At 38.2% G+C, this 24,237-nt stretch overlaps 2 protein-coding genes and 1 long non-coding RNA gene across 3 annotated transcripts in view; 1 reads left to right on the forward strand and 2 right to left on the reverse strand.

The window, feature by feature from the left end:
- Window positions 1-15,403, forward strand: part of LOC123973498 (sodium-driven chloride bicarbonate exchanger-like) — a 55,787-nt gene extending 40,384 nt beyond the window's left edge. The window contains exons 14-26 of the mRNA XM_046053574.1: window positions 3,529-3,662; window positions 3,829-4,074; window positions 5,947-6,052; window positions 6,766-6,927; window positions 8,014-8,127; window positions 9,173-9,334; window positions 9,529-9,780; window positions 10,643-10,711; window positions 10,799-10,972; window positions 11,061-11,183; window positions 11,304-11,368; window positions 12,548-12,661; window positions 13,518-15,403. Coding sequence (XP_045909530.1) covers window positions 3,529-3,662; window positions 3,829-4,074; window positions 5,947-6,052; window positions 6,766-6,927; window positions 8,014-8,127; window positions 9,173-9,334; window positions 9,529-9,780; window positions 10,643-10,711; window positions 10,799-10,972; window positions 11,061-11,183; window positions 11,304-11,368; window positions 12,548-12,661; window positions 13,518-13,593 — 1,797 coding nt within the window. The 3' untranslated portion in view covers window positions 13,594-15,403. The remainder of the gene's footprint in view (window positions 1-3,528; window positions 3,663-3,828; window positions 4,075-5,946; window positions 6,053-6,765; window positions 6,928-8,013; window positions 8,128-9,172; window positions 9,335-9,528; window positions 9,781-10,642; window positions 10,712-10,798; window positions 10,973-11,060; window positions 11,184-11,303; window positions 11,369-12,547; window positions 12,662-13,517) is intronic.
- Window positions 15,404-18,439: 3,036 nt separating this feature from the next.
- LOC123974781 (glucagon-1-like) lies at window positions 18,440-21,376 on the reverse strand. Its single transcript, XM_046055682.1, has 6 exons — window positions 21,335-21,376; window positions 21,121-21,227; window positions 19,895-20,050; window positions 19,187-19,303; window positions 18,546-18,689; window positions 18,440-18,464 (listed from the first exon to the last, which is right to left on the reverse strand). The coding sequence occupies exons 2-6, from the start codon at window positions 21,216-21,218 to the stop codon at window positions 18,440-18,442; spliced, it is 540 nt and encodes a 179-aa protein (XP_045911638.1). The 5' UTR covers window positions 21,219-21,227; window positions 21,335-21,376.
- A 1,781-nt stretch (window positions 21,377-23,157) lies between these two features.
- LOC123978254 lies at window positions 23,158-23,954 on the reverse strand. Its single transcript, XR_006826901.1, has 2 exons — window positions 23,880-23,954; window positions 23,158-23,681 (listed from the first exon to the last, which is right to left on the reverse strand). It is a non-coding gene; the product is annotated as an uncharacterized LOC123978254 (long non-coding RNA).
- Window positions 23,955-24,237: the final 283 nt, after the last annotated feature.

Below are 24,237 nucleotides of genomic sequence, written 5' to 3' on the forward strand. Positions count from 1 at the left end.
TTGATTTTGGGACATCCAGGAGCAGCTGATTTGTTGACCTCAGTGTTCTTACTGGAGAATGGTGGCACAAGAGATCAGCTAGATAAGGTGGCGCCAGATCATTTAAGGCCTTAAAAACAAGCAATAAAATCTTAAAATCTATTCTATAACGGACAGGTAGCCAGTGGAGGGAGGCCAAGACAGGCGTTATGTGTTCACGCTTTTTTGTTTTTGTTAAAAGGCGAGCAGCTGCATTTTGGACTAACTGGAGGCGATTTAAAGATTTCTGATTTAGACCCATGTATAATGAATTACAGTAATCCAGCCGAGCAGTAATAAAAGCATGGATGACTTTTTCAAGGTCTTTGGGAGGAAGATAGGCCTTTATTTTAGCTAGAAGTCTTAACTGGAAGAAGCTGGTCTTGACGACGTGAATGAGGTGTCAAAAATAACACCAAGATTTATAATAGAGGATCGATTTTGGGAGGCTAAAGGGCCCAAAGTGCCAAGAGGGTCACTCAGTACGTCTAAACATCCACACGTGATGATCTCTATTTTATTTTCATTCAGAGTGAAGACGTTTAACTCCATCCGGGTTTTTACCTCCTTTAATCAGTCTAACAATGGCTGCACTTTGGTTATGGATTTCATAGGCAAGTAGATTTGGACATCATCAGCAAAACAGTGATAGGAGATGTTATGTTTCTGGAAAATGGAACCCAGTGGCAACATATACAGTGAGAAGAGGATAGGGCCCAAAATAGAGCCTTGAGGGACCCCGTAGGTGAGAGGAGCAGCTGACGATTAGGTGATTAACTTGGCTTGGCTGCAAGCATTAACATGGTATATTTATTGTGACACCCCTCCCACTATTTGCCAGTTGTCCTGGCCATTGACTGACTTGGGAGGGTCATCAGCTTATTGAGCAAAAACTGAAGTGTCAAAATGACAAACCTCTGCTGGTTGCCAGGCCAAATCATTTTTTGTGCAGATTTAAAAAAAACAATATATTAACAGTACATTATGAATAATTTGCATTTGACAATATGAATATTACATTGTAACCTTCTTTGAAAAATGATTTGATTTCACATCACTAATCCATGGACGTCCATACAAAATGAAGTGCTGTTGAGCTATATTCACAAGTCTGGTTAAAAAGTCGAAGTCTTAAGATTTGGAGGTTCCCATCCCATATTACCGCTAATGCTTATCACCCCCCAGAAATAACCAAACAACAAATCTTTCATAAAATCCCTGCAGGTTATTTGGTGGGCTCATCTTGGACATCAAGCGAAAGGCTCCTCACTACCTTTCCGACTACACAGATGCCATCAGCCTGCAGTGTCTGGCTTCCTTCCTCTTTCTCTACTGCGCCTGCATGTCACCTGTCATCACTTTCGGAGGACTCCTGGGCGAGGCCACAGAGGGACGTGTGGTAAGAAGCAACTTCTATATTGCTCCTAAGAGACTCTAAAAGTGTTTTTTTTTTATCACTAAGGGGCACTGGAAACAAGCTGTGAGCACAGCATTGAAATATCATCACATTTGAGGTTGAAATGGCAAACTTGTTGTTATTTGGAGTAATGTTTGTGTCCACCTGGCGAACTTGAGTCCTATAGTCACTCTCCTTTAACTGTTATTGGTCTCTACCAACTCCTGAGGGAAATAACTGGCTCCTATGCTGCTAAGCAGGTGGGTTTTTAGAGCTTTTTCACTGAAAACAGAATGAACGGAATTTATTCAATCGTGTGGTGAGAGTGAACCAACAGTGAAGGTACAGCCGGACAGCTACATAATTAGCTGAAACACCAAGTAGAGCTGCAGATGCAGGTGATACCCCTTTCACATTATCACATTGTTTTCACATTGGCATTAATAAACTGTGAATAAGGCTGTTTTCAATAGTAATTATCTTGTCTGTCAGTGCTGAATGTCCCCAAACATTTTTTGGTCTGATTTGGCAGAATCAGTGACATCTTTTAAATCACTTCTCAAAGCTTCTTATTACTGCCAGCACCCCATTGTATTTTGAACATGTTTTAAATATTGATGTTGTTTTTATCTTATATTATTTTAATTGTCTATTTTTATTTTCCTCATTGCAGTGAAATTTTTGAACCCCTCTTAAACTGAAACAGTTTAGAAACTACCATGGTCAAACGTATATCTTTAGTCCAGACTCAAATATCTCAAAAACTATTGGATGGACTGCCTTAACATTTGGTTCACAGATTCATACACCTCAGGATGAATTGTAAAAACTGTGGTGATCATCTGACATTTACCTTTAGCGCCATCATCAAGTCAAAATTTTACTTTGATTTATGACCAAATACCTGCAAAGCCAATGACATTCCCATCAGCTTTAGCTGTACTTAATGTTTAGTGCTTATTAGCAAATGCTAGCATGCTAACACACTAAACTAAAGTCTGGAACAATATCCAAGGCTTGACATCATCAGTGCTAGTCTCTGTTCCCCTAGCTTCTCAATCCAATCTCAACATTGCTGGTTTTAAAAACGGAAATGAGTTACAAATTGGGATCCACTGCAGCACTCGGAAGTTTTAGAGTTTAATGATGTTTCATTTTCTATAACTATAACTCCAATGAAAATTCACCACTGTGGCAGCGTGGGTACTTAGATCATTTTAATTTTGTTTCATACAATTCACTAACACTCTCTTCTAAAAGTGTTGGGTTGAGCTTTACCAACGATAATATGATAATAAACATAAATAAATAAATACAACAACACTTTAATAAATATTAAATAAACAACAATATTAGAAGGTTTTTGGAAATAATTATTTACCTTATCTGGACAAATGTGATGTACCAGAAAAGGCAACATACATTCTTACTCCTGGAACCCAGAAGTTCTGGTTTTACTTTTACTAAATCATGCCTGCATATGTGTTGCCTCAGCAGGGATGATGAGAAAAGTTAATCTACAGGAGAGAAACAGATCTGAAAGCAACACAGAATGCCTGAGAGCTGCATTATTTTCTATTGTATTTATATATTTAGAAATGTTACATGCTACCTGAATTAAAAAAAAAAAACATTTCCACCATAAATTGGTGCCGAAACTTATACTAGAATGCAGGAAATTAAGTGTTTAATGATCAAAGGATCTTTTCGTCTCTTTCTGGTGAACCTAATATAGCTTGTGGTTCTGTCTCGCGAGCTAAGTGTCTCTTCACACCCCTAATCCGAGCCCCTATGTCCCCACCGCTTTTCAACACAAAGTGACGCCCTTGAGCATGTTGCTACGTTAGTGTTAACATTTAGCTCAATGCACTGCTGTGTTGAAACCAAACACAGCATCACAGGGCTGCTCGCATGGCTGTAGATTCAGATTTAATGAAAAAGTGTAGGCTGCCTTAACACTGATGAAGGAAATTAATAGAATGTACAGTTTGTTCAAATGTTGCAGAGCAAATCTGTTAAAATGAACTCCAGTGCTACAAAAGCAACATGCATTTGACTGAGTGAAGTAACAAAGTTCAGGAGTTGAATCAGAGCATAATTTTCTGTGTTTCCAGAGCGCTATTGAGTCTCTGTTTGGGGCGTCCATGACTGGAATAGCCTACTCTCTTTTTGCCGGTCAGCCCCTCACCATCCTGGGCAGCACGGGGCCTGTTCTTGTCTTTGAGAAAATCCTCTTCAAGTTCTGCAAGTAGGTTAAAGTGATTTTTTGTATTGTTAGTATAAACTGTATTTTTGTCATAGTACAATATTTCTATGTTGATGGTGGATGTGTGTACTTTCTGCTTGAGTAGGGATGCCATAACTAATTGCTTGTCTCTTCACTCCTGTGTATGTGTGTGTCCTGTCTCTCTCAGGGAATATGGCCTCTCCTACCTCTCCCTGAGGACTTGTATTGGCCTGTGGACAGCCTTCTTCTGTCTGCTGCTGGTGGCCACGGATGCCAGCTCGCTTGTCTGTTACATCACACGCTTCACTGAGGAAGCTTTCGCCGCGCTGATCTGCATCATCTTCATCTATGAGGCTCTGGAGAAGCTGATGCACCTGGGGGTGCACTACCCCATCAATAAACACAACAACCTTCAGAAACTCACACAGTACTCGTAAGAGCTCTTTTATAATCCCCATGTGCTACTTTTTTTATTTCTTTGTTTATGTATAATTGTAGTTTTGGACCGTTGGACAAAGCCAATTTCAATAGAGGTTGTCAAATTGAGAGAGTGAGTTAAAGGGGGGCGCGGAGGGAGAGCCTGGAGGCGTGAAACACAATTTGCATCAAAATTTGCACTCCTTCTTGGAGTCAAATCTGAACACACAGACATGATAGACATATTTTAAGATTCAGTGTGACTTACACTTCCCGGGGATATAATTATCTCCACCATCTTGAATGAACATTCATAAATCCACTTAGAAATCAGAGAAACAATATGCTCCTTATAAGAGAACTTTTCTGAAAATCATCCTGTTTTCAAGTTTTCTTCATCAGTATGAAAGTAATCTAGTGACAGTTGTCTGGACCAGAACTGCTAATAGCCAATTTGGCATACTTTTAAAAGTGACTTTTTGGGTAAATGTAAACAAATATAGTCTAATCGGGGCTCATGTTGTAATCCACAGTTCAATTCAATTTTATTTATATAAAATACAGTTGATACTCATAGGTTCACAGTGTCAGACTTTGAAAACTCCTGCTATAAACTAAATGTTTATTAATAAAATTAACTAACAATTAAAGTAAAATCAAAGAAATGAGGACTTGATACTTGTTGTTTTTGTCATAAGACTGTTGGCGCAATAACCAGTCACAGCCAGATCGAGGTTAGATGAGCTACAAATCAAGTAGACAATGTTTCTGAAAAGTGGTCTCCAAAGAGTTTGAATATATTTGGTCAGTGAATCAATGAAAAAAGAATCGTTTCCTCCGAGAAACTGCAGTTAAAATATGGACTACCACGCTCACTTCTTTTCAGTATCTCCAGTTTAGAAGCCATTTACATAAACTTCACTTTAGAGGGAAGTCAATAAATGAACTGCACCAACTTATTAAATATCTTTGGAAAAATTATGAACTGGCTAATGTTAAACATCAAATCATATTTAATATTTTTGAACAGGGACAAAACTAGACAACCTAAGGTACGATGGGGAAGAAGATCTACGAATCAGCAATTGGAGGGGAGCTGTAGAACAACACGCACAGCTACTGCCCCCAGTTTCTGGAGAGCATATACAATGAAAATACAGATATGCCAAATATTGTGTGTTTCCAGCTTATCTAATGTCAATAGTTGTTGGTTATCCTAGTTTTATATGAACAAGACATTTGAAAATGTCAGTTTGTTTTTTTTTTAAATTATACTGAAAATTTTGAACAATTTTCTAACATTTTATGGACAAAACAATTTATTCACTAAGTAAAAAAAATAATCGTGAAAATATCATTACTTGCAAACAAAATATGAAAAAATTGTAAAACACAACATATAATTAAATTAAGCATTCTGTACTGATTGTTATTGTTGTTGCAGGCCCTGTTGTAGTGTACCCAACTCTTAAATGTTTTGCTGCATCATCAAACGACAGATGGTACAGCGGTATAGTAGACACACTGTCCAGTTTCTTTCTGTAATGGGTTTTGCTGGTGAATAATCCCATGTTGAGTGTGTGTCATACAGCGTGCATTATCCTGCTATATAAGCTTGCTAGTGGCTATGCCAAGCCAAGAGCTCCTTCTGTGGTTTTTCTATTACGGTGGAGTGGACAGCAGGGGATGCTGACATTTAGTTGTGTAAAATGCCAGCAGAATAAGTAATTTCATGTTGATGGTTGAACATTTTGGAAGTGATGTAGGGTGGAACATTGCAGGGATGAAGCTAACAATTATTGTTATCCATTAGTTCCAAGTAGACTTATGTGAAATGCTTGTTTTGTTACGATAATTTAAGAGAGCTAAATAAAGACATCCTCCACAGGTGTGCGTGTGTGGAGCCCAGGGACCCCAGCAATGAGACTCTGCAGTTCTGGGAGGAAAGAAACATCACATCCTCCCAGGTCAACTGGACCATGCTGGAGGTCAACGTAAGGAACGCCTGAAATATGGAGTAACACAAGTTACATTGAAATAAGGGTTCTCTGTGGCCTAGAGATCTGTGGATGAAACAATCTTTCTTGGGGTCAAATAGACTTCTAATGATGGATAAAGACTCCAAAGAAGATCTGGATTTGTAATCTGTTAAGAAATAGCAGTCAAAGTGTGATCCTGAGTGGAGAGAAGAGGAAAGGCTAACGCGGACAGAAATAGCACATTTGATTACAGCTGCTTACTCAGCCTTCAAACTTAACACGCAAACTAAATACCCTCGAATGTTGGGGATATTTGTTACAGTCTCTGGCACCGTGTTGTGTCTCCCTTAGCCCACACTTTGCTTTATCAAGAAGTGTGGGCGGGGATTACGAACATGTGGGCAGGATTTCACAGGATTTAACTGTGCAGAATGAGCATGGAGATGCAGTGTGAAGAGTGGATTCTCTCACTCTCAGACACAAATCAGTCATGCCAGTTTGCGGCACGCTGTGTCACTCCCACACGTGCTTGTAAGACGTATAGCAGCACTGGTATTGTATGCAAATTGATGAATTTAACACTGTACAGATATTTAGTACTGAAGAAATCAATACTGAATTCAGTCACTGTCATAATTTTTATTGGCATCATTATCCCCGTCTCTCATCATCCTGATTGTTTTCTCCATCACCGTCATCATTCTCACTGTGTACTCTGGTGCCAGTAGGAGTGCGAGATGTTGCATGGTGAGTTCGAGGGCAGTGCCTGTGGCCCCCACGGCCCCTACATCCCGGACGTCCTCTTCTGGTGCGTGGTCCTCTTCTTCTCCACCGTCTTCATGTCCGCCTTCCTCAAGGAGTTCAAGACGAGCCGTTACTTCCCCACCAAAGTACGTATCACACTAAGGTCATCCCTAAATAATGCACATACCCTCACTTGTTAACATCATTTTTTGTTTTTTTCATGTAACAGTACACACACTTTTAGAGCTAGAGTTCCTGTTTGAACCTGTCTTCAGGTGTATGGTAGCTGCAAAATTTAATCTGCCTCATTAATTTTACAGTGCTCCATTTACTTTTCGTTTTGGCATGGGACTGAAATAACACTGAAATTGGTTTACATGCCAGAGCTTGGCCTCTGTCTGTGTCATTTGAGATTAGGCCGCCATCTATTGGTTGTTTTGTGGCATAGCAAAAAATCCTGCAGTGTGTGTGGCCGCTCTATATGTGCAATTTCTACGATTTATCATCAAGATGACACATCTCAGCGTAATGTGTGGCGTGATGCTGACACACTAATCTGTAGTATAAGGGCGCCACCTTGTGGTGATCAGAGCTACACTGTGGCCCGGCTATAGTACAATATTTAGATGTCAAAAAAATATCTCCCAGTACATTTTATTTAACAGAGCACTCCTTGCCAGGCATTGTCAAATAAACACCACAATATAAAGACATTTATCCCCGCTTGATTGAGTCAGTCTACCTTCAGAGCAGAGTTGGATAACACTGACTGATATCCCCATGTAGGCTACAAAACATGTCTCTTTTGAAAGGTAAAAAAAACATTATTCAACAACATATTAAATCAAATACATCAAAGATTCAGTGAAATGTAATACATGAATCACATAAATCATCAACAATCCTTTGTTGCGTGTAGAAAACACTACATAGAAAAATGACAAATAGAAAAAATAGAAAAAAATATAAATATATCCAGATATCCAAAATATTTTTAATGACCAAAAAAGCACAAACTAGCAATGGGCTTATCAATACCCACGACAGGAAAATAAACAAAACAAAAGAAAAACGAGAGACAATCAAATATACCCATGATAATAGTGTAAAAAAAATAAAAAAAAAGAAGACGTCATTGCTGGGAGTCAGTACAGTGTGCAGCTGTGTTGTTTTTGATGCAGCACCTGTAGAAGTGGACTTGTGAAGTGAGTGTGTCTCTTTGTTTCCTCCAGGTGCGGGCCATCATCAGTGACTTTGCCGTCTTCATCACCATCCTTACTATGGTTTTAGTAGATTATGCCTTGGGGATCCCCTCACCTAAACTACAGGTCCCCAACAAGTTCAAAGTAAGTCAACATGAAATCCTCTGATGTAAAAAGCTGCTGTATGCATCTTTATTATACAGATCATTACTATATACTACATATTTTAGACCTTTAAATTAAATAAGGCATTAGGAAATGAATGCACAATAAGAATGTTATTTAGATTTGATGCCAGCGATCACGCCACTTTGGTGTGTTTGGTGCAGTGGAACACATGACATGAGAGAAGTGGGTTTGGCGCAACAGGTGAACTGTGCCAGATTTATTTATACACAGGACCAGTAAGTAGTGAGCACTTACATGAGATTTGCCTTGTTGTTGTTGGGAGTGACAGATGGTTGACAGGTGGGGGGTTCTCAAGTGGGCACCCTCCATCCTCAATGTTTGGTTGATTAGACCGCAACATCTCAATCCAGAGCCACCCCCTGTTGTGTTTTCCTGATCTTGTTTAAGTTCTTGGAGCCCAGCAAGGGTCATTCTGCTTGGGCCATATCCACTGGCTGCTCCTTTCAGCCTCCTCTGAGATTGCAGCTGGTAATAATTATTTGTAGATTAATACAAATGTGGGCTATGGGTGTTTGTGTGGGTGAATGCCCCCTTACTTTCTTTGAAGTTGGCCTTCATTATGATCTCAGCTACACACCTTTTACAGTTTCATGACTGCAACTTGCACTGTTGTGACGCTATCACGCTGACAAAATCTGTCTACAGACATAAACACCTGGCAAAGTACCCAAAACCACTTCTGTGGTAGTTCCCAATACAGTCGTTTTTTGTAATGTACCTGTGCTATCTGTCCACATGCTTCCTCAAATTTAGAACTGCTAATACATATTTGAACAGAGGATTAGAAGTTTCCTTCCTGTTGCAAAATTACCGTAAGTCTTTGAAGATCGGCTCATGGATTATATAGAGTAAATAACAATCCTCCTCCTGGTTATCTTTTTTTCAGCATGATGGCAGAGATAAAAATTGTCAGGAAACTATAAAAGAGGAAAATCTCCATTCCTTCCTGCCATGATAGTAAACTTGACTGACTTTCTACCTTTCCTTTCACTTTCCGCAGCCAACCAGGGATGATCGCGGCTGGCTTATAAACCCAGTGGGGCCCAACCCCTGGTGGACCACCATCATCAGCTTCCTCCCTGCTCTGCTCTGCACCATCCTCATCTTCATGGACCAGCAGATCACAGCCGTCATTATCAACAGGAAGGAGCACAAACTGAAGGTATTTTAAAACTTTTATTTAAAATCCTAGTCACAAAAATAACCTTGTTAACAATCATATCTTCGTAAAAATGCTCTATAAATTACCGGCTCTAGCTCTGGGGCTACTGTTCTGTTGGTGACCCTGACTTCTGATTTTCCGGAAGTGGGTCAGGCAATAATAGAGAGCTTCAAAAACTCCTCTGACCCCTGCAGAAAGGCTGTGGCTACCACCTGGACCTGTTTGTGGTGGGGGTGATGCTGGGCGTGTGCTCGGTGATGGGCCTGCCGTGGTTCGTGGCGGCCACCGTGCTCTCCATCTCCCACGTGAACAGCCTTAAGCTGGAGTCGGAGTGCTCGGCCCCCGGAGAGCAGCCCAAGTTCCTGGGTATCCGTGAGCAGCGCTTCACCGGCCTCATGATCTTCACCCTGATGGGCTGCTCCGTCTTCATGACGTCTGTGCTAAAGGTCAGGGGATACACGCCAAGATATACACCCACACATAGTGGCATCAGAGTGTCGGAGAGGATGGGATGAAAATAATACATTATATGGTCATATTTTTTGGTTTCTGGGAAAGAATAATTATAGAAATTGAAAAATAGATATTTTGAAGTATTTACCATTACTTTGTAATCTCCTTTGCAGCCACTGGTGCTACTGGTCAGCTAAAGTTACAAAGTCTCACTTTAAGACATAATAATTATATCCATTTATTGCATAAGAAATTATTATTATTTTTTTTTTTCCCCCACTAAATGGTAACTTTGTTTTCTCTCTTTTTATTGCTTGTTTTTTGCTATATGTATGTTATAAATATATAAATATATATAAATATTCTATACGTCATTTTTCAAAAAGTGAAGTTTGAATGAATTTGAACTAGCACTTCATTTATTTGAATGAATTTGAATGCAGCACATACGGCGCAATTGTCTCGTAATTAGTGTCCTTCTGTCCCCCTCTGCTGGACCAGAAGACACACTACTTCAAATGGTCTGTTGTGCTTATAGACTGTAGACTTTGAATTCAAACAGGATATTATAATTTGAAGTTAAAATTATAATATATATAATAATATGTTCTTATACCGTATATATAACTTTTTATTCAAAATTGCCATTTTTTTTCCTGAAACCAATGTGGTCTAATACCTGTCTTCAATCTTATTTCAGTTTTCTTTCTTTCTTAAGGTTATCTTTGAACTCATTTATATGTTTACAAACATATATATATATGTAGATGTAAATCTATATGTATATATATGTGTATATAAATAATTATACATAAATAGTTTTAGTCCTAATGCTCAATATATGTCTGTCTCCAGTTCATCCCCATGCCTGTGCTGTACGGAGTCTTTCTGTACATGGGAGCTTCTTCGCTCAGAGGCATTCAGGTGAGCTTGGATACTGCCTGATGGTATTTCATTAGGAGCACTAATCAAGACAAGATTCATTTTGAATGTCTGTCTGTATCTGTGCAGTTCTTTGACCGTCTAAGGCTGTTCAGCATGCCGGCCAAACATCAGCCAGACTTCATCTACCTTCGTCACGTCCCACTGAGGAAGGTGCACCTCTTCACCATCATCCAGCTCAGCTGCTTGGTCCTGCTCTGGGTCATCAAGACCTCCAGGGCTGCCATTGTCTTCCCCATGATGGTAACCGGAGTGTATTTGTGAATGCATTATATACTTGTATGCTTAATACGTATGATTGGTTGATGTCTGTCTGTTTATGCTACGTCAGGTCTTGGCACTGGTGTTCATTCGTAAGCTTCTGGACTTCATCTTCACCAAGAGAGAACTGAGCTGGTTGGATGACTTGATGCCAGAGTGGAAGAAGAAGAAACTGGAGGATGCAGAACAAGAGGTGCAGTAATAGTCTATAGCGGAGATGACCAACTCTGATGACTTTAAATTTCCACCACTGCAGCAGCAAAGCTGCGATCCATGCAGTGAATTATATTTTCTCTTTTGCCTCTATCTCCAGGAGGAGCACAGTATTATTGCAGAGGAAGAAGGCATTGTACAAATGCCACTGGAGGGAAACTTAAAGTAAGTCATTTTGAACTTAGAGCACAAGCCTCCTACTGTCAAAACACAAATAATTGAAATGTAGAAGAAGTATTGAAGTATTAAATCCTTTAGTGAAGTAAACACCACAGTATACAAATACTGAAGTAGTTACAAGTAAAAGTCCTGCATTTGAAATGTTACTGTAAAGAGACACATATTATTTCCCTCATGGGCTGGTGGAGAACAAACCGGAGCTAAAGGAGAGTTTCATTCATCTGGTGGCCAAAAACGTGTCTCAAAATAAATGATAATGCTCTGTCTGCTGGATGTGTAAAACGCAACTGTTCACCCACAAATTCACCCTAACAAATTTATTGGGTGTCAGTATCATGTTAGCAGCTTGTTTTCCGCTGCCTCGAAGTGGCCAAAAATCAGTTAGTGCAATTTTAAAGTATCCAAAGCAGAAATATAATTATGCAGCAGAATGGCCCCTTTTCAGTCTTATATTGTAAATTGTTGATTAGTATTACTAATTCATTAACCTGTCAGCATTATTTTATTGCATTAGCATTTATGGTTTAGCTAATTTCTAATACTTTACTGGGTTGTAGTTTAATCTGTAACAGTGCATCATATTGCAATACGATCAAAATACAATACTACCCTCCGTATAAAATAAAAATACATGGAGTGTATAAAAATTGTACCTAAGTGCAATACTTGAGTAAATGTACATGGAAGGTAGTAGAATAAGTCATTAAATTATGGAGTCTACACAGCAACTACAGCTGCTTGAATGCAGGAGCCATTAGTTTTTACTGTAAAATACTGATCTATTTTCAAATTCTTGAGCTGGATGTTTCCGATCAGTCGAGTGATATGTTAAATGTAGTGTGCTACCTCACCTGAGGTTTTGTTATCTTTCAGCAGTGTCAGGCTAGCTATTTCCCCCTGTTTCCAGTCTTCATGCTAAACTAAGCTAACAGTCTCCTGGCTGTTACATATTTACTTTACAGATAAGAGAGTGGTATATTCTTTTCATCGAAAAGTGGATATGTGGATTTCAATGTTGAACTATTACTTTAAAAATCCTCCAAAACAGATAGTTTGAAGCAAGCAGCTCTTGTAGTTATCAATCTTGCTTGCTTTCTCCTCCTTTTAATCTTAAAACTTGACATGAAAAGGGAAATTTTTCTTCTTCTGTATGTGTCTTTGAAGGTGTGACCCCGCCACAGTGAACATCACTGATGAAATGTCTAAAGGATCTTTCGGGAATGTGTGGAAGGGTGTCAGCCCTGCTGAGAGCACAAAGAAGGAGCCAAGCGCTAAAAGGTTAGCCACGTTACTGTCAGATATCCAGATCAGTATCTCTGATACGACAGAGGGCTTGAATACCAAATGCTGCATAGAGACTTACTGATTCAAAGTCCTGTGTGTTTTTGCTGGGTCATAAAATTGTCAATTTCAAGGTGAAAATAGTGGATTTGCGTGTTAAAGCAAGCAGGGGCAGGAGTTTATTATTGAATAGTTATGGAACATTAACTTTAAATTTTTCCAGGAAACTGAGGAGCTAGTATGTTTATATAAAAAGGGTTTTTCTAAGAGAGGACCTGCCCTGACAGATTTCCCACAGAGTAGACTAACATAGTGTCTCCTGCCTGCCTTTCTCATTCCATTCCACCCCTAAGCTCCCCTTCCTAACTGATGAAGCTGATATCCCAAAGGTAAGTTGTTCCCAGTCCCTAACAGCATGGAGCACACTGCTGTTGACTGTTGAGTGTTGCATGATGAAAACGGTCTGTGCTGCAAGTTATTATTCGACGTTGGCCGTTGACTCAGTAAACAGAGAGATAAATCGGTAATAAATGGATGTTGGTGGATTGATAACACAGCATGGCCTGGGTGTGCATGTGACTTAAAGGACACATTTTATGATGTGTTTCGCATGTTATGAAGGTTGTAAAATTAATAGCACCAGATATATCTCACTAGTAGCCCTGTTGTATATTTCAACGTCACTGCTTTATGAGACAGACTTGCATGCTGTGTGATCTGGATTGATTAATTGTCAGCCAGCTAGAAATGCATCTGCACTCTGCACTTTCGGGACAGAACAGAAAATTAACATCAAACTGTTTTGCTTTTAAAACAAATATTTTGCCCAGTTTAAATGTTTTGTTTTCTGCAGTTGTTCCAGTGGCGGCGAAAAGCGTCACAAGCGCCGGAGGCATGAGAAGAGCTTGGACAGGGAGACAAGTTTGTGATGACACATACTGGCGGTGCCACTGTGCTGTTTATCAGTAGATCAAAAAACAAAAAAACTGTACCGTGCCACACTCAACCACCTTTGTACTGTGCTACACTGTGTTTTTGTCATGTAAGTCTGTGTGCAAGTTGTGTAAAACAAAGGAAAATGTGTTAGAAACAGTATTAACATGAGGAACCGGGACACATTTGTGTTCTTTTTCTATGTATTTCAATGTTTGGTGATACCAGCAACAGAAGATAGCCAGAATTATATGACACTTACAGTAACGGGCCAATTAAGTAAACATTTTAAACAATTTTTAAATCTACTTTATTTGTATTTTGTATGTTTTTATATTTTTCCAATAGTAATTGTCCTTTAAAAAACCTGCCACGTCAAGCCGCAAATGTGTGGATTTTGTGTGCAGTATTTAATGCCGCTATTGTGCACCTCACAATAGACAGGAGTAGATATTTGCCAATACTAATTAATCTATTTCACTGGTATCTAAAAGACTTGGCTCTAGCGAATCTAGTAATTTTTTGAAAGTATTAAATATACATTTTATATATTCTGTATATCTAAATGTTTTTGTGACAGTGACGGCTCATATCACTCCAGAGTTTTCTCCATTGCTATTTTACAAATAAATGTCTCTCCTCCAGTAAAGCATTTCCTCAAACAAGTTAAAGGAATTGTTTGACATTCTGGGAAGTTCTTGTTTTCTTACTGATAGTTACACATAAAGATTGATACTCTCTCATGTCTGTACATTAAATATGAAGCTAGGGCTAGCAGCTGGCTAGCTTAGCTTAGCCATTTGGACAAAGACTGAATCAGTCTTTGTGCCTGGCTTTGTCCAAATTGAACAAAATTCGCTTGATATCTCGTTTAAAATCCGTACCAAAACCTAAATGTAAAAAAGACTTGTTGTGGTTTTACTTTTTTTTTTATCTGGAGCAGGAGCTAGTGGATAGCTTCATATCGTACAGACATAAGCGAGGTATCAATGTTCTCATCTAACTCTCCCCAGGAGTTGGCATATTGAGTGTAGTGTATTTCCTGAAATAAACTATTCCTTTTAGGACAGTATATTTTGGGAGCAGCTTATTGGAAAATCATATTTTCAAGCTAGCATGGCAGTATAGGTCGGGAACTTTCAGCGGGCCTATCCTTAGCTACTTGGCCTTGGCTTTTTAAAAACTCATCAAATTTGCGACTGCTGAACTTTAGGGTGACTGTACAGAAAGCTCTATGTTTTCCACCTACATACTCTTTGTCATCTTGTCAGTAAGTGTCATCCATGGACATGTGATCTCCTATCCAAACGACCCTCAATGTGTTAGCATCTGAAGCTAATTGTTTTAAAAAAGGAACACATGCATGGTGGTGAAACAGACTTAGCTGTTTCACTACAGGACCATGGTTACTTCTATAGATGCAATAATACCTTTTTTCTGGGAAGGGCAACATGTAATAAACGGTAAAGAGTCTTAAAAATGTACAATACATAGTATATTTTATTCATGTAAAATGTTACTAATATATTACTAACATGAAGTCAGTGTTGAAGGCAGGTTTTTGTTGTAGATGTTCATTTCCCATTGTCAAATTGATGGTTCTTAGTTCATTAGAGAAACTAATAATGGGTCAAAATTATATCAATATCAAATATTTTGACCACTTCTGTGTGGAATTCTGCCTTAATTTGGTAGTAATAGCTGTACACTTTCTGTTTAATAATTTAAGTCACCTGTATAGAAATCAGTTAAGATTTGTTGTTATATTGTGATTTGTTTCATGAGAATGAGAGAGTGAGTGAATGAGAGCGTAAATAAAGATGTTAAACAAACTTCTGAAATGATGTAGCACTTTATTGATCCCTAAATGCATGTCCACACGGAGGTCAGAGGTCAGCTAGTGAGGAGAACCTCAAGGACATTTGAACTCATCTTATGTTTTCTGATATCGCCTTTGAGGGTAAAACTACTGACTGCAGTCAGTCTGTAGCAAGCAGTAGGCTATAAGGTATACGGTGTAAAATAAAAACTTGATTCCCAGATTCCACAGAATGAATTTAGTCTTATTTTCTTTGCTATTCCTGTCACATAGCCCACATATGCAGTGGTGATTGCTGGGTAATATGTGTATAGCTACCCAATCTTAAGTTTCTATTTGATCATGTGACAACACTCCAGAAAGCCGGTGAAACGCAAAATCTGACAAGTAGACTAGCAGAGCACATGTGCAAGCTAACAGTCATACTATTCACACATAAAAGTAGTTTTAAGATATTAAGATATCATGTATGTGCTTGTGTGCACCATAGCTGGCCTGGTTTCAGGATATAGTGTTGTTTAGGAGGCCATTTTTTTTTCTCATTCACCATAATGTCTTGCCTCTCTGTCAAAGAGGAATATGGTTGCCCTGATTCGGAGGTTATTGTAGTGACGTTTTATGATTTTGACAATGACAGCACTGGCCATGCTCCTGATAACTTTCTCTTTGTCCTTTTTGCAAAGGACAAAAGTCCAGGTGACACAGTCCAACTCTAAAATCCGTCACATGATGGTCCTTCAAACTGCTGCGACCAGGCCCACGCAACACAGCAGCAGCAGCAGCAGCAGCGTGTGTGTGTTGGAAAGAGACGCACACAAAGAGAAATGTTGAATTTAATATGTTAACATGGAAAGAAAATAATTTAAGGAGCTTTAAATTAAGTAGGTTAGGTATCTAATATTATCAGTTGTTAAACCGTGCACAACGAGGAAACAAGGCATACAAATTTGCCGTCTAGACACGAACGCATTGTGTGCGTGTGTGTGTGTGTGCGCTTCGTAACTGTGGGGCCCAAGGACCCATCATAACAGCCTGCACCGGGGCATGTTGTTACTACCTTACGCTACTGCTCACAGTACTACTATATATAGACATTTCTTGAATATCTTACTGTCTCCACCTTTGACCTCAGGAGGCCCATGTCTTTAGCCTCATGGGAGATAGAGAGCAAAAATCAAACAGTAACCTCAGGCTGAAGCTCCTCTGGCCTCGGTATGGACGAGATACTGTATCTGCAACCTATAGTTCTGCTGCTGATGCACCTAGAGAGACCACCCATCTCCTTCAGGCAGTGATGGAAGAAGAATTCACGTCCTTTGTTTAAAGGAAAAAACTCCACTACAAGTAAAAGCTCTGTAGCCACAAAAAAATGCAGTGTTAGAAAGTGGTAAAATTTACTCAAGTACTGTACTTGTATTTAACTTAAGTATTAAAATTTGTTACTTCATACTCCACTACATTTCAGAGGCAAATAATGTACTTATAACATTTTTAATTATGATGTTCTAATTATAAATTTTAACAATCAATAATGATGCATAAACGTAATGCATCAATAATTATAATTGAACTACAAAAACATGTATTATTCTGAAATAGGCCATTCTGAATAATATGCACTTTTACTTTTGGTACTTTAATATGAAGCTAAAACTTTTGTTCTTTTATTTAAGTAAAATTGTGAAGGCAGGACTTTTAGTTTTATTATGATTATTATTATTATTATTATTATTATTATTATTATTTTCATTATATTGATGCGTTCATGTATAAGTAACATTCTACTGTTGGGTAGTTTATTACAGATATTAAAAAAAATAAGATGATGTTTTGAATGTAAGTTCATGAACTGCTAAGTATAGTATTAGTAACTTGCTGTCAGTGGAGTAAAAAGTACAATATTCCCCCTAAAATGTAGTAAAGTAAAAGAAATACTCACGTAGACCAGCTTCTCAATTGCGAGTATTTGCAGCTTCTATTCGTCTTAAGCGATTGGAATCTGAATATCTTTAGATTTTGAACTGTTGGTCTGACAAAACAATTAACTTGAAGAGAAACATTGGATTCTGGGAAATAATGATGATTGTCACATTTTTCTGACAGTTTTTGGACTGTAAAAACACACAGCACCAGATATCCTTCCAGTTAATCAAAGAAATGCCAAAGAAATTAAACTTCCTGCTGCTGCATGACAGTTTTAGTAAGGTATTCACAGATAACTTGACACTTTTACAGAGTTAATGGTTAATGGCTCTCTATTATAAAAGTCTGAGCCGCTCTGTTGCACGTGCTGTCCTGCTGCTGTAAATATTTACCACTGCGCCAAATCTGGATTAATCCGCCACTGAAAGTAGTCCCCAACAAACGCTCTGTTTTTTGCTTATATGATAAAAACTACTTTGCTCAGCTGTTGGCCCTGGTGGCCAAGATGTTTTAGGCTCTAACCATGAACAGCAACGTCCCAGGTTTGAGTCCGGATGGAGACCTTCATTATATGTTATTCCCGATCTCTTTCTTCCCTTGTCATCGCTCTACTGTGTCTCTCTACTAAGGATAAAAACATGCTAAAAACTGACAAAATATTTGATGTACTAAAATTACACAGTGAAAGTATTTTGTGTGAAGTTCATTAAAGATGACTGATTTGTAAATAATGCCACAAATACACAATGAAAAACTTTATTTTGCAGAGCGGATTAATATCAGTCAACTACACTACATGTGTTTTCTATAGGTCTACCTGAGATTTCACTTTCTGTGTTCTTGTTTTCACCTTAAAAATATAGAAAATAATTTAAATTTGTAGAAAAAATAAGCCCTCAATTAACTTTTTTGTCTCTGGTGCACCATAAAACTATGGAAGAGTAGTCGTTTTTTGTATCTTTGCATCACATCCAGTAAGTAAAAAAGACTTACACGTTTAAATATAGTGTTGACATTACAACATGCAAAGCATATGGCTTTCTATTCCTCCTGTATATGGCTTTGTGTGCAGCACACAGACGGAGTCCTTGAGGAGTGTCTCATTGGTCCTCTTGTCTTTTCTTACTGCAAAAGAGAGAAAATCAAATTCATGCCAAGCCCAGCATTTCTGGCATTTATTACATCAGCCTTGTGACCCAGGTTTACCTCTCCCCTGAAGGCTTGGAGGTCATGACCCAGAGTAAATATTCCTTTGCCGCCATGGAGTCCAGCACCTTGTTCACATCGCTGGTGAAGCTTCCATCTACATGTCTCCTGCTGAACGCTTCACGTTGCCTGTCCGTTTCAGATCTACGTATGTACACAGGCACACAATGTAAACACTGCCCATTCAGGGTCAGTAACGACACAATGTGGAAACCTGCCATTTGAATATTGACCTGCAGTGCAGCGTTCATCAGGAAATCATCCTTTGTATTATTTTTCTAAGCGGTGAAGACATTGTGTTGCTGTGATTCTTTCATGATTGGTTCATTGTCTGCTCGCCTGTTTGTGTATCCAAAAGAATCATCTCACACAGTCATCACACCGTGTAGTAACACATCAATCAACACAGTGCAAACGTTCAGGTGATTTATTTTAGCACAACACACACGAGGAAAATGAAGAAAACAGAGCAAAGAAAGGGAAAAGGTGAAGTGGCACAAGAAGCAGCTGATTAACTCTTTCTCTCTGATTCAAGAGCTCTCTGTCTCTCTCGTCATGGTGGAATCAGACACAGGCAGCCTGGCAGGCCGTTAGGGTTTTTGGTACTGTAGGAGGAAGAGAAGGAAGGAGGGACAGCCTACTCTCTTCTGTCTTGTCCAGACTTCAGCCTGGCAACAAAGTCTTTGACTGCCTGGTTCTTGAAGTAGGAGCTCGCGTCGTCCGTGAAAGTCCCATCTGCGTGGCGCTTTTCTGCGGCACTAAAAACACACAGTGCTATACTTAATGTTTGTTTTTATGTAAATTTCATCCTGAAAGTAACAATTCTCTTCATCAGCTTCTAACTTGAGTAATAGGATCCTACATGAATAAACTATTTTCGGCCAAAGTTAGGGCAGTGTTGCTTCTTTCACATTAGCAATTTTTGCATTTCTTTTTTCTATGCGTTATTCTCACTAGTTTGAAGTGGCCAGGGCTTAGTTAGAAAAAGGCGGGAACCACTGGACTAAACTACCTAATGTATCTGAAATAGATTAACTAGCTCCACATAGAAAATACAAAATGTATCTAACATCTAACAATGTAATATGACATATATGTTAAAAAAATATTTACCTGATAATACTTCTGTACTGAATGCAGGCCTTTTACTTGTAATGGAGTATTTTCACATAGTTGTAAAACATCTAAGAGCTTCTTCCACCACTGCTGTTTAGCCCCTTAAGCTAATTATGATATCCTGAGCTTGAATATAACTAGTGTTTCATTGTCCAAAAAATAGGGCCAACAAGTCAGATCTTTTAACAAAATGTTTCTTATGATGATTTTTTAAATTTTATTCTTCCACTGACCCGCTCCTCTTGTTATTCATCAGCCACCGAACGAAGTCCTGCGCCTTCCTGTCCTCCAGGTATTTGCTGTAGTCGTTTGAGAAAGTTCCCTCTGAATGTCTCTTCATGTTCGAAAGCTCCCTCAGGTCATCCACTAATGTGTCGTCTGCCTCAGAACTACAGGAGGGAAAATGTAGCTTGAGAATCACACGAGGTTTAAACATTTTGTAAAATGTTTTTTTTTACTACAAATATGTTCCATAGCATTAATTTCCTCAACATTAACTATATACTCTCTCTACTTCAATGGCATGATTCCCATTTACATTTGTAAAATTTGACACCTGCCTATACGGTACACTGAGTGAACTATAAAAAGTACTGTGCCATTTTCCTGATTAACAAAATAAGCATATCATGAATTTCTTTTTTATACTGAATTTTCATCGATTATTGATTTTTTTTCAACCTCCAATTTCTCACATTTAAACAGTTGTAGATGTTATAGTGCAGACAGCACTAAAATAAATAAAAGAAAGGTAAAAATGTAAAGACACGTGTACTAGTTCCATTTGTACATAATAATATAATAAATCTGAAGCCACAGTAATGTCCCTTTTAAAACCAATCCAACGTGAACTTTTCACATGACCAAAATATATGGGTGACATTTGCATGTCCTCAGCACTTAAGATGATGCAGAGGAGTGAAGCGTCTGCATCTTCCATCTTTACTCAATGTGTTCTTCCAACTGTCTTCCAAAATGTTTTGTGTTTTAGAAATTTTATGATCCACTTTTACAGCATCATAATTCTTAAGGAGAAAGTGAATGAATTGTAAGGCTACTGTGACATATATCGCTCCTCACTGGGAATGAATCATATTTTTAATTAAATTGCATCAAATAACTTTATGCTTTTGTTATATACAGGTTTTCTTAGCTGAAAATTTTGCCTGCAGTTTGGCCACAGATAATTTGACTTCTTTTAGTAAGTTCTATAAGTAACATATTTTATAGTAAGTTAAAGGCCATCATATCAAACTATGCTGACTCTCAGGCTAGTTTGCTATTTGGAAATGAACTTACAATGACTAACCTATGCCGCACTTTTATGATTCAGTCAGATTTCAATCAGATTTTAACACTTTTTCCATTTCTGTACTCCATAGTTTTCATACAAAGCTACTAAAAGTAGCAAAATCTGAAAGGAGACATGACTTCATGAGTTTAGATGTAATTTCTGTACCTGGAGCTGTCGTCAGCCTCGTGCAGAGAAACCTGCCAGCTGCTCGGGACAAAGCAGAGGATCAGAAGGACACCAGCCAGGAAGGAGATGCTTTTCATGGTTATGACCTACACCACCACAGAACAGTGCGCGCACACGCACACAGAAAAAAAAAGAAGTTTACGTGTTGGATCAGAAAGCTAAAGTGGTTTCGCCGTTACAAAAATACACTTACCTTTTTTTCTTTCTTTCCAAAGAACGGCGCTGTTAGTTCCTCTGCTTTTGCTGGTATCTGTACCTGACCCTCCCCTCTTACTTTGTGGCTTTATATACTGTAATAGGAGAAGGAGGAGGAGGGTCTGCTCAGGTGGGCCAATTTTACCACTCTGCCAGGTCCACCTGTTACTCTCAACCCATTAGATGTGCCCGGTCACATCGGCCGAATCAACAAGCCAAGCATTTGTTCAGAAGGGAAAAATGCTATTCATGCGTGATGCCAGCTGCTACTTAGGTGTTAAGATCAAACAACCTCAGCTCATCCTGTTAAACAGAAAATACGGAAGATGCTTTAATGTGCTACTGTGTCATCATGATGGGAAGTGATATGTGTGCTGTCATATCTGAATGTGGAGTCAGTATTTGTGGATTATTTCCGATTAAGTTGAAAAGATGCAAATTATTGACCACGTTTTGCATCAGTGGAAGTTCTCACCATTTTACAAGCCCTATGGTTCAATAAAGACTGATGCTCTATAAAAGTAAATGTCCCTCTATTGCTATATGACTCTTGCATATAGTCCCATGTATTTTATTTGTTAAAAAAGTTCATCAGCATAAGAACAAAAAAAATATCATTATTATTTCAAAAAATTCCTGTACAATACTTTAAAAAGAGTACTGAATCCTACTGCCAGTAACTGTCCTGAGATAAGTCCTGAAACCTGTGAACCTTGCCATTTTTAAAATTAAAAATTTATGTCCCTTTAATTCTGCAAAAGGCAGCAGCAAAAAGAAAAACTCTTCAGTCTTGATTTATAAGAACTGACCATTGCAGCAGACCTGCAGTTTTGTGGGAGAATTAAGGCACAGACAATTTTTTATTTATTCAATACATTTACTTATGCTTATATGGGATTATAGTCCCCTGGTGATATGGTCATGGAAATTTGTGTGTAGTCTGCATAATTATAGTTCAATATTTTGTTATTTTTTATAATCTAAGCCATTGGAAGCATGTAGAATAGAGCCTTGGGGAACTCCACAGGTCATTTTGGAAACGCTGGGTCCCCACTACTTTTTCAAATGGCTCATTTTGTCCCCATCACTTTTTAAAAACATAATTTGTTAAAAATGCTCTGAAAAATAGCTTGAACCAAGAAATGTTAACAAAGAAACCCCCAAAAATTGAGAGAGGTTTATTTGCGCAATATGCAATGCAATCTAAATATAGAGGAAACAAATTTGCAATTTTAAAAAATTGTCTAAAAGGACACAAAAATGCGCATGTGCATCAGTAACTTTAACAAATTCAGGTCCAAGTTTTCCGTTTTCTCTCTGTGAACATAACAACCTGGCATGCTGTTGAGTTTGGTTTGTGACACCTTGTTTCTCTAACATTAAACACTATACCCTTTTGATACGCCTGGCAATAATTAACAAAACAAAGTGATTTTAGGCATAATGTTCATCATATTAACCATATTAGTTTAGTGCGTAAGCTTTTAGTTTAGTTAGTATCATAAACCAAAGTTTCAGACTAATTGAAAATTTGACCAGATGAAAAGTAAACTTATCTTGGCAGGAACGTGAATATGTGGCATTCCTGTTCCTGGCAATCCATCCAGTAATTTTGGGATATTTAAAACCAAAGCCAAAAATATATATTTAATTGAAAAAGTGAAACTTTTGACCTGCTGGTGGTGCTAGATGATGATGATGCCTCTATTGCATGTATAGCCATAAAATCAGACATTCATGTTCAATCCAGGATGAATTGTAATAACTTTAGTGATCCCTCTAAATGTGGATTGTCCAAGCACATGATATTTTAAACTAAAAGAGGTTCTCATTATTTATTCCTTTATTATTTTACAAAACAGTTATTACATAATACAGTCAAAACTTTCATAAATTTAGTAAAACTGTATAAAATCACTGTGGAGCATTATGTTTCTGAACTATAAATACTCTTCATGTCCAAGTACATTTACGACATTTTAAACTATCACATTATTATATCGATTCCTTGCCCAGGTCAAGTAAAAACCTCTTTAAAAGTTAAATTCATGAAACAAACTTCATTACATTGTACATGTAGATGTGTTATAAGTAAAAATACCATCTCCAATGTCGTGTTTTAGCCCACTTTTTACTCAATACGTTTCCACTAGTAATCAAGCCTGCATTTACATTTGAAGTCTTGATCCCCAAAATTTATATTTTTTATTCACATGAAACAATGAAAAGAGGTTTTTGGGATCCAGTGGACTTCATGCAAAGCACCTCTGTAAGAAGTGACTCATGTGGGTGTAGACGTGTTGATAGGCCGAGCCGCCGAGCCCGTGATCCTTGTCTGTGTACCACTAAAAGAAGAAGGAAAATACTCACACTAAGCCACATTATTCAACATGAAGAGGATCACAATGACATTTAAATACAATAAGCAAAAAGGTAAGACAGTATAAAATACAAATGACAGTCTAATCATTTCTCCATAAAATGACTTGACAAATCCTTGCAGTCTTGCAGTGATTCCACTTTGAATTTCCCAGATTACTCACCATCGCCTCAAAGTCCACCTGCTTCTCCACTAGAGCTTCAGAGATCTCAGCTGCCTGCTGGAAATGTACATTATCTAGAAAACACAACAATAACAAAGAATTAAATTAATAAGGCATTTGAGGCAATTTGCCCATTTGGATCTGCATTTTGGAGTCACCCATTAGCACCTTAACCTTCTTGCTGAGCATCATTAACTTTTAACTTAGATTCATGTTCACCTGATGAATCTAAGTCCAATATTCACTCTCCTTTTAACCCTTAAGAAAGACATTAAGAAAAGCAAGACAGGTGGGTCAGGTGACCCGGAAGCACAAGCAAATATATCAAAATAAAAGCCAAGAATATAGAAGAAAAATG

This window comes from Micropterus dolomieu, linkage group LG01, assembly GCF_021292245.1.
Source record: "Micropterus dolomieu isolate WLL.071019.BEF.003 ecotype Adirondacks linkage group LG01, ASM2129224v1, whole genome shotgun sequence".
NCBI lineage: Eukaryota > Metazoa > Chordata > Actinopteri > Centrarchiformes > Centrarchidae > Micropterus > Micropterus dolomieu.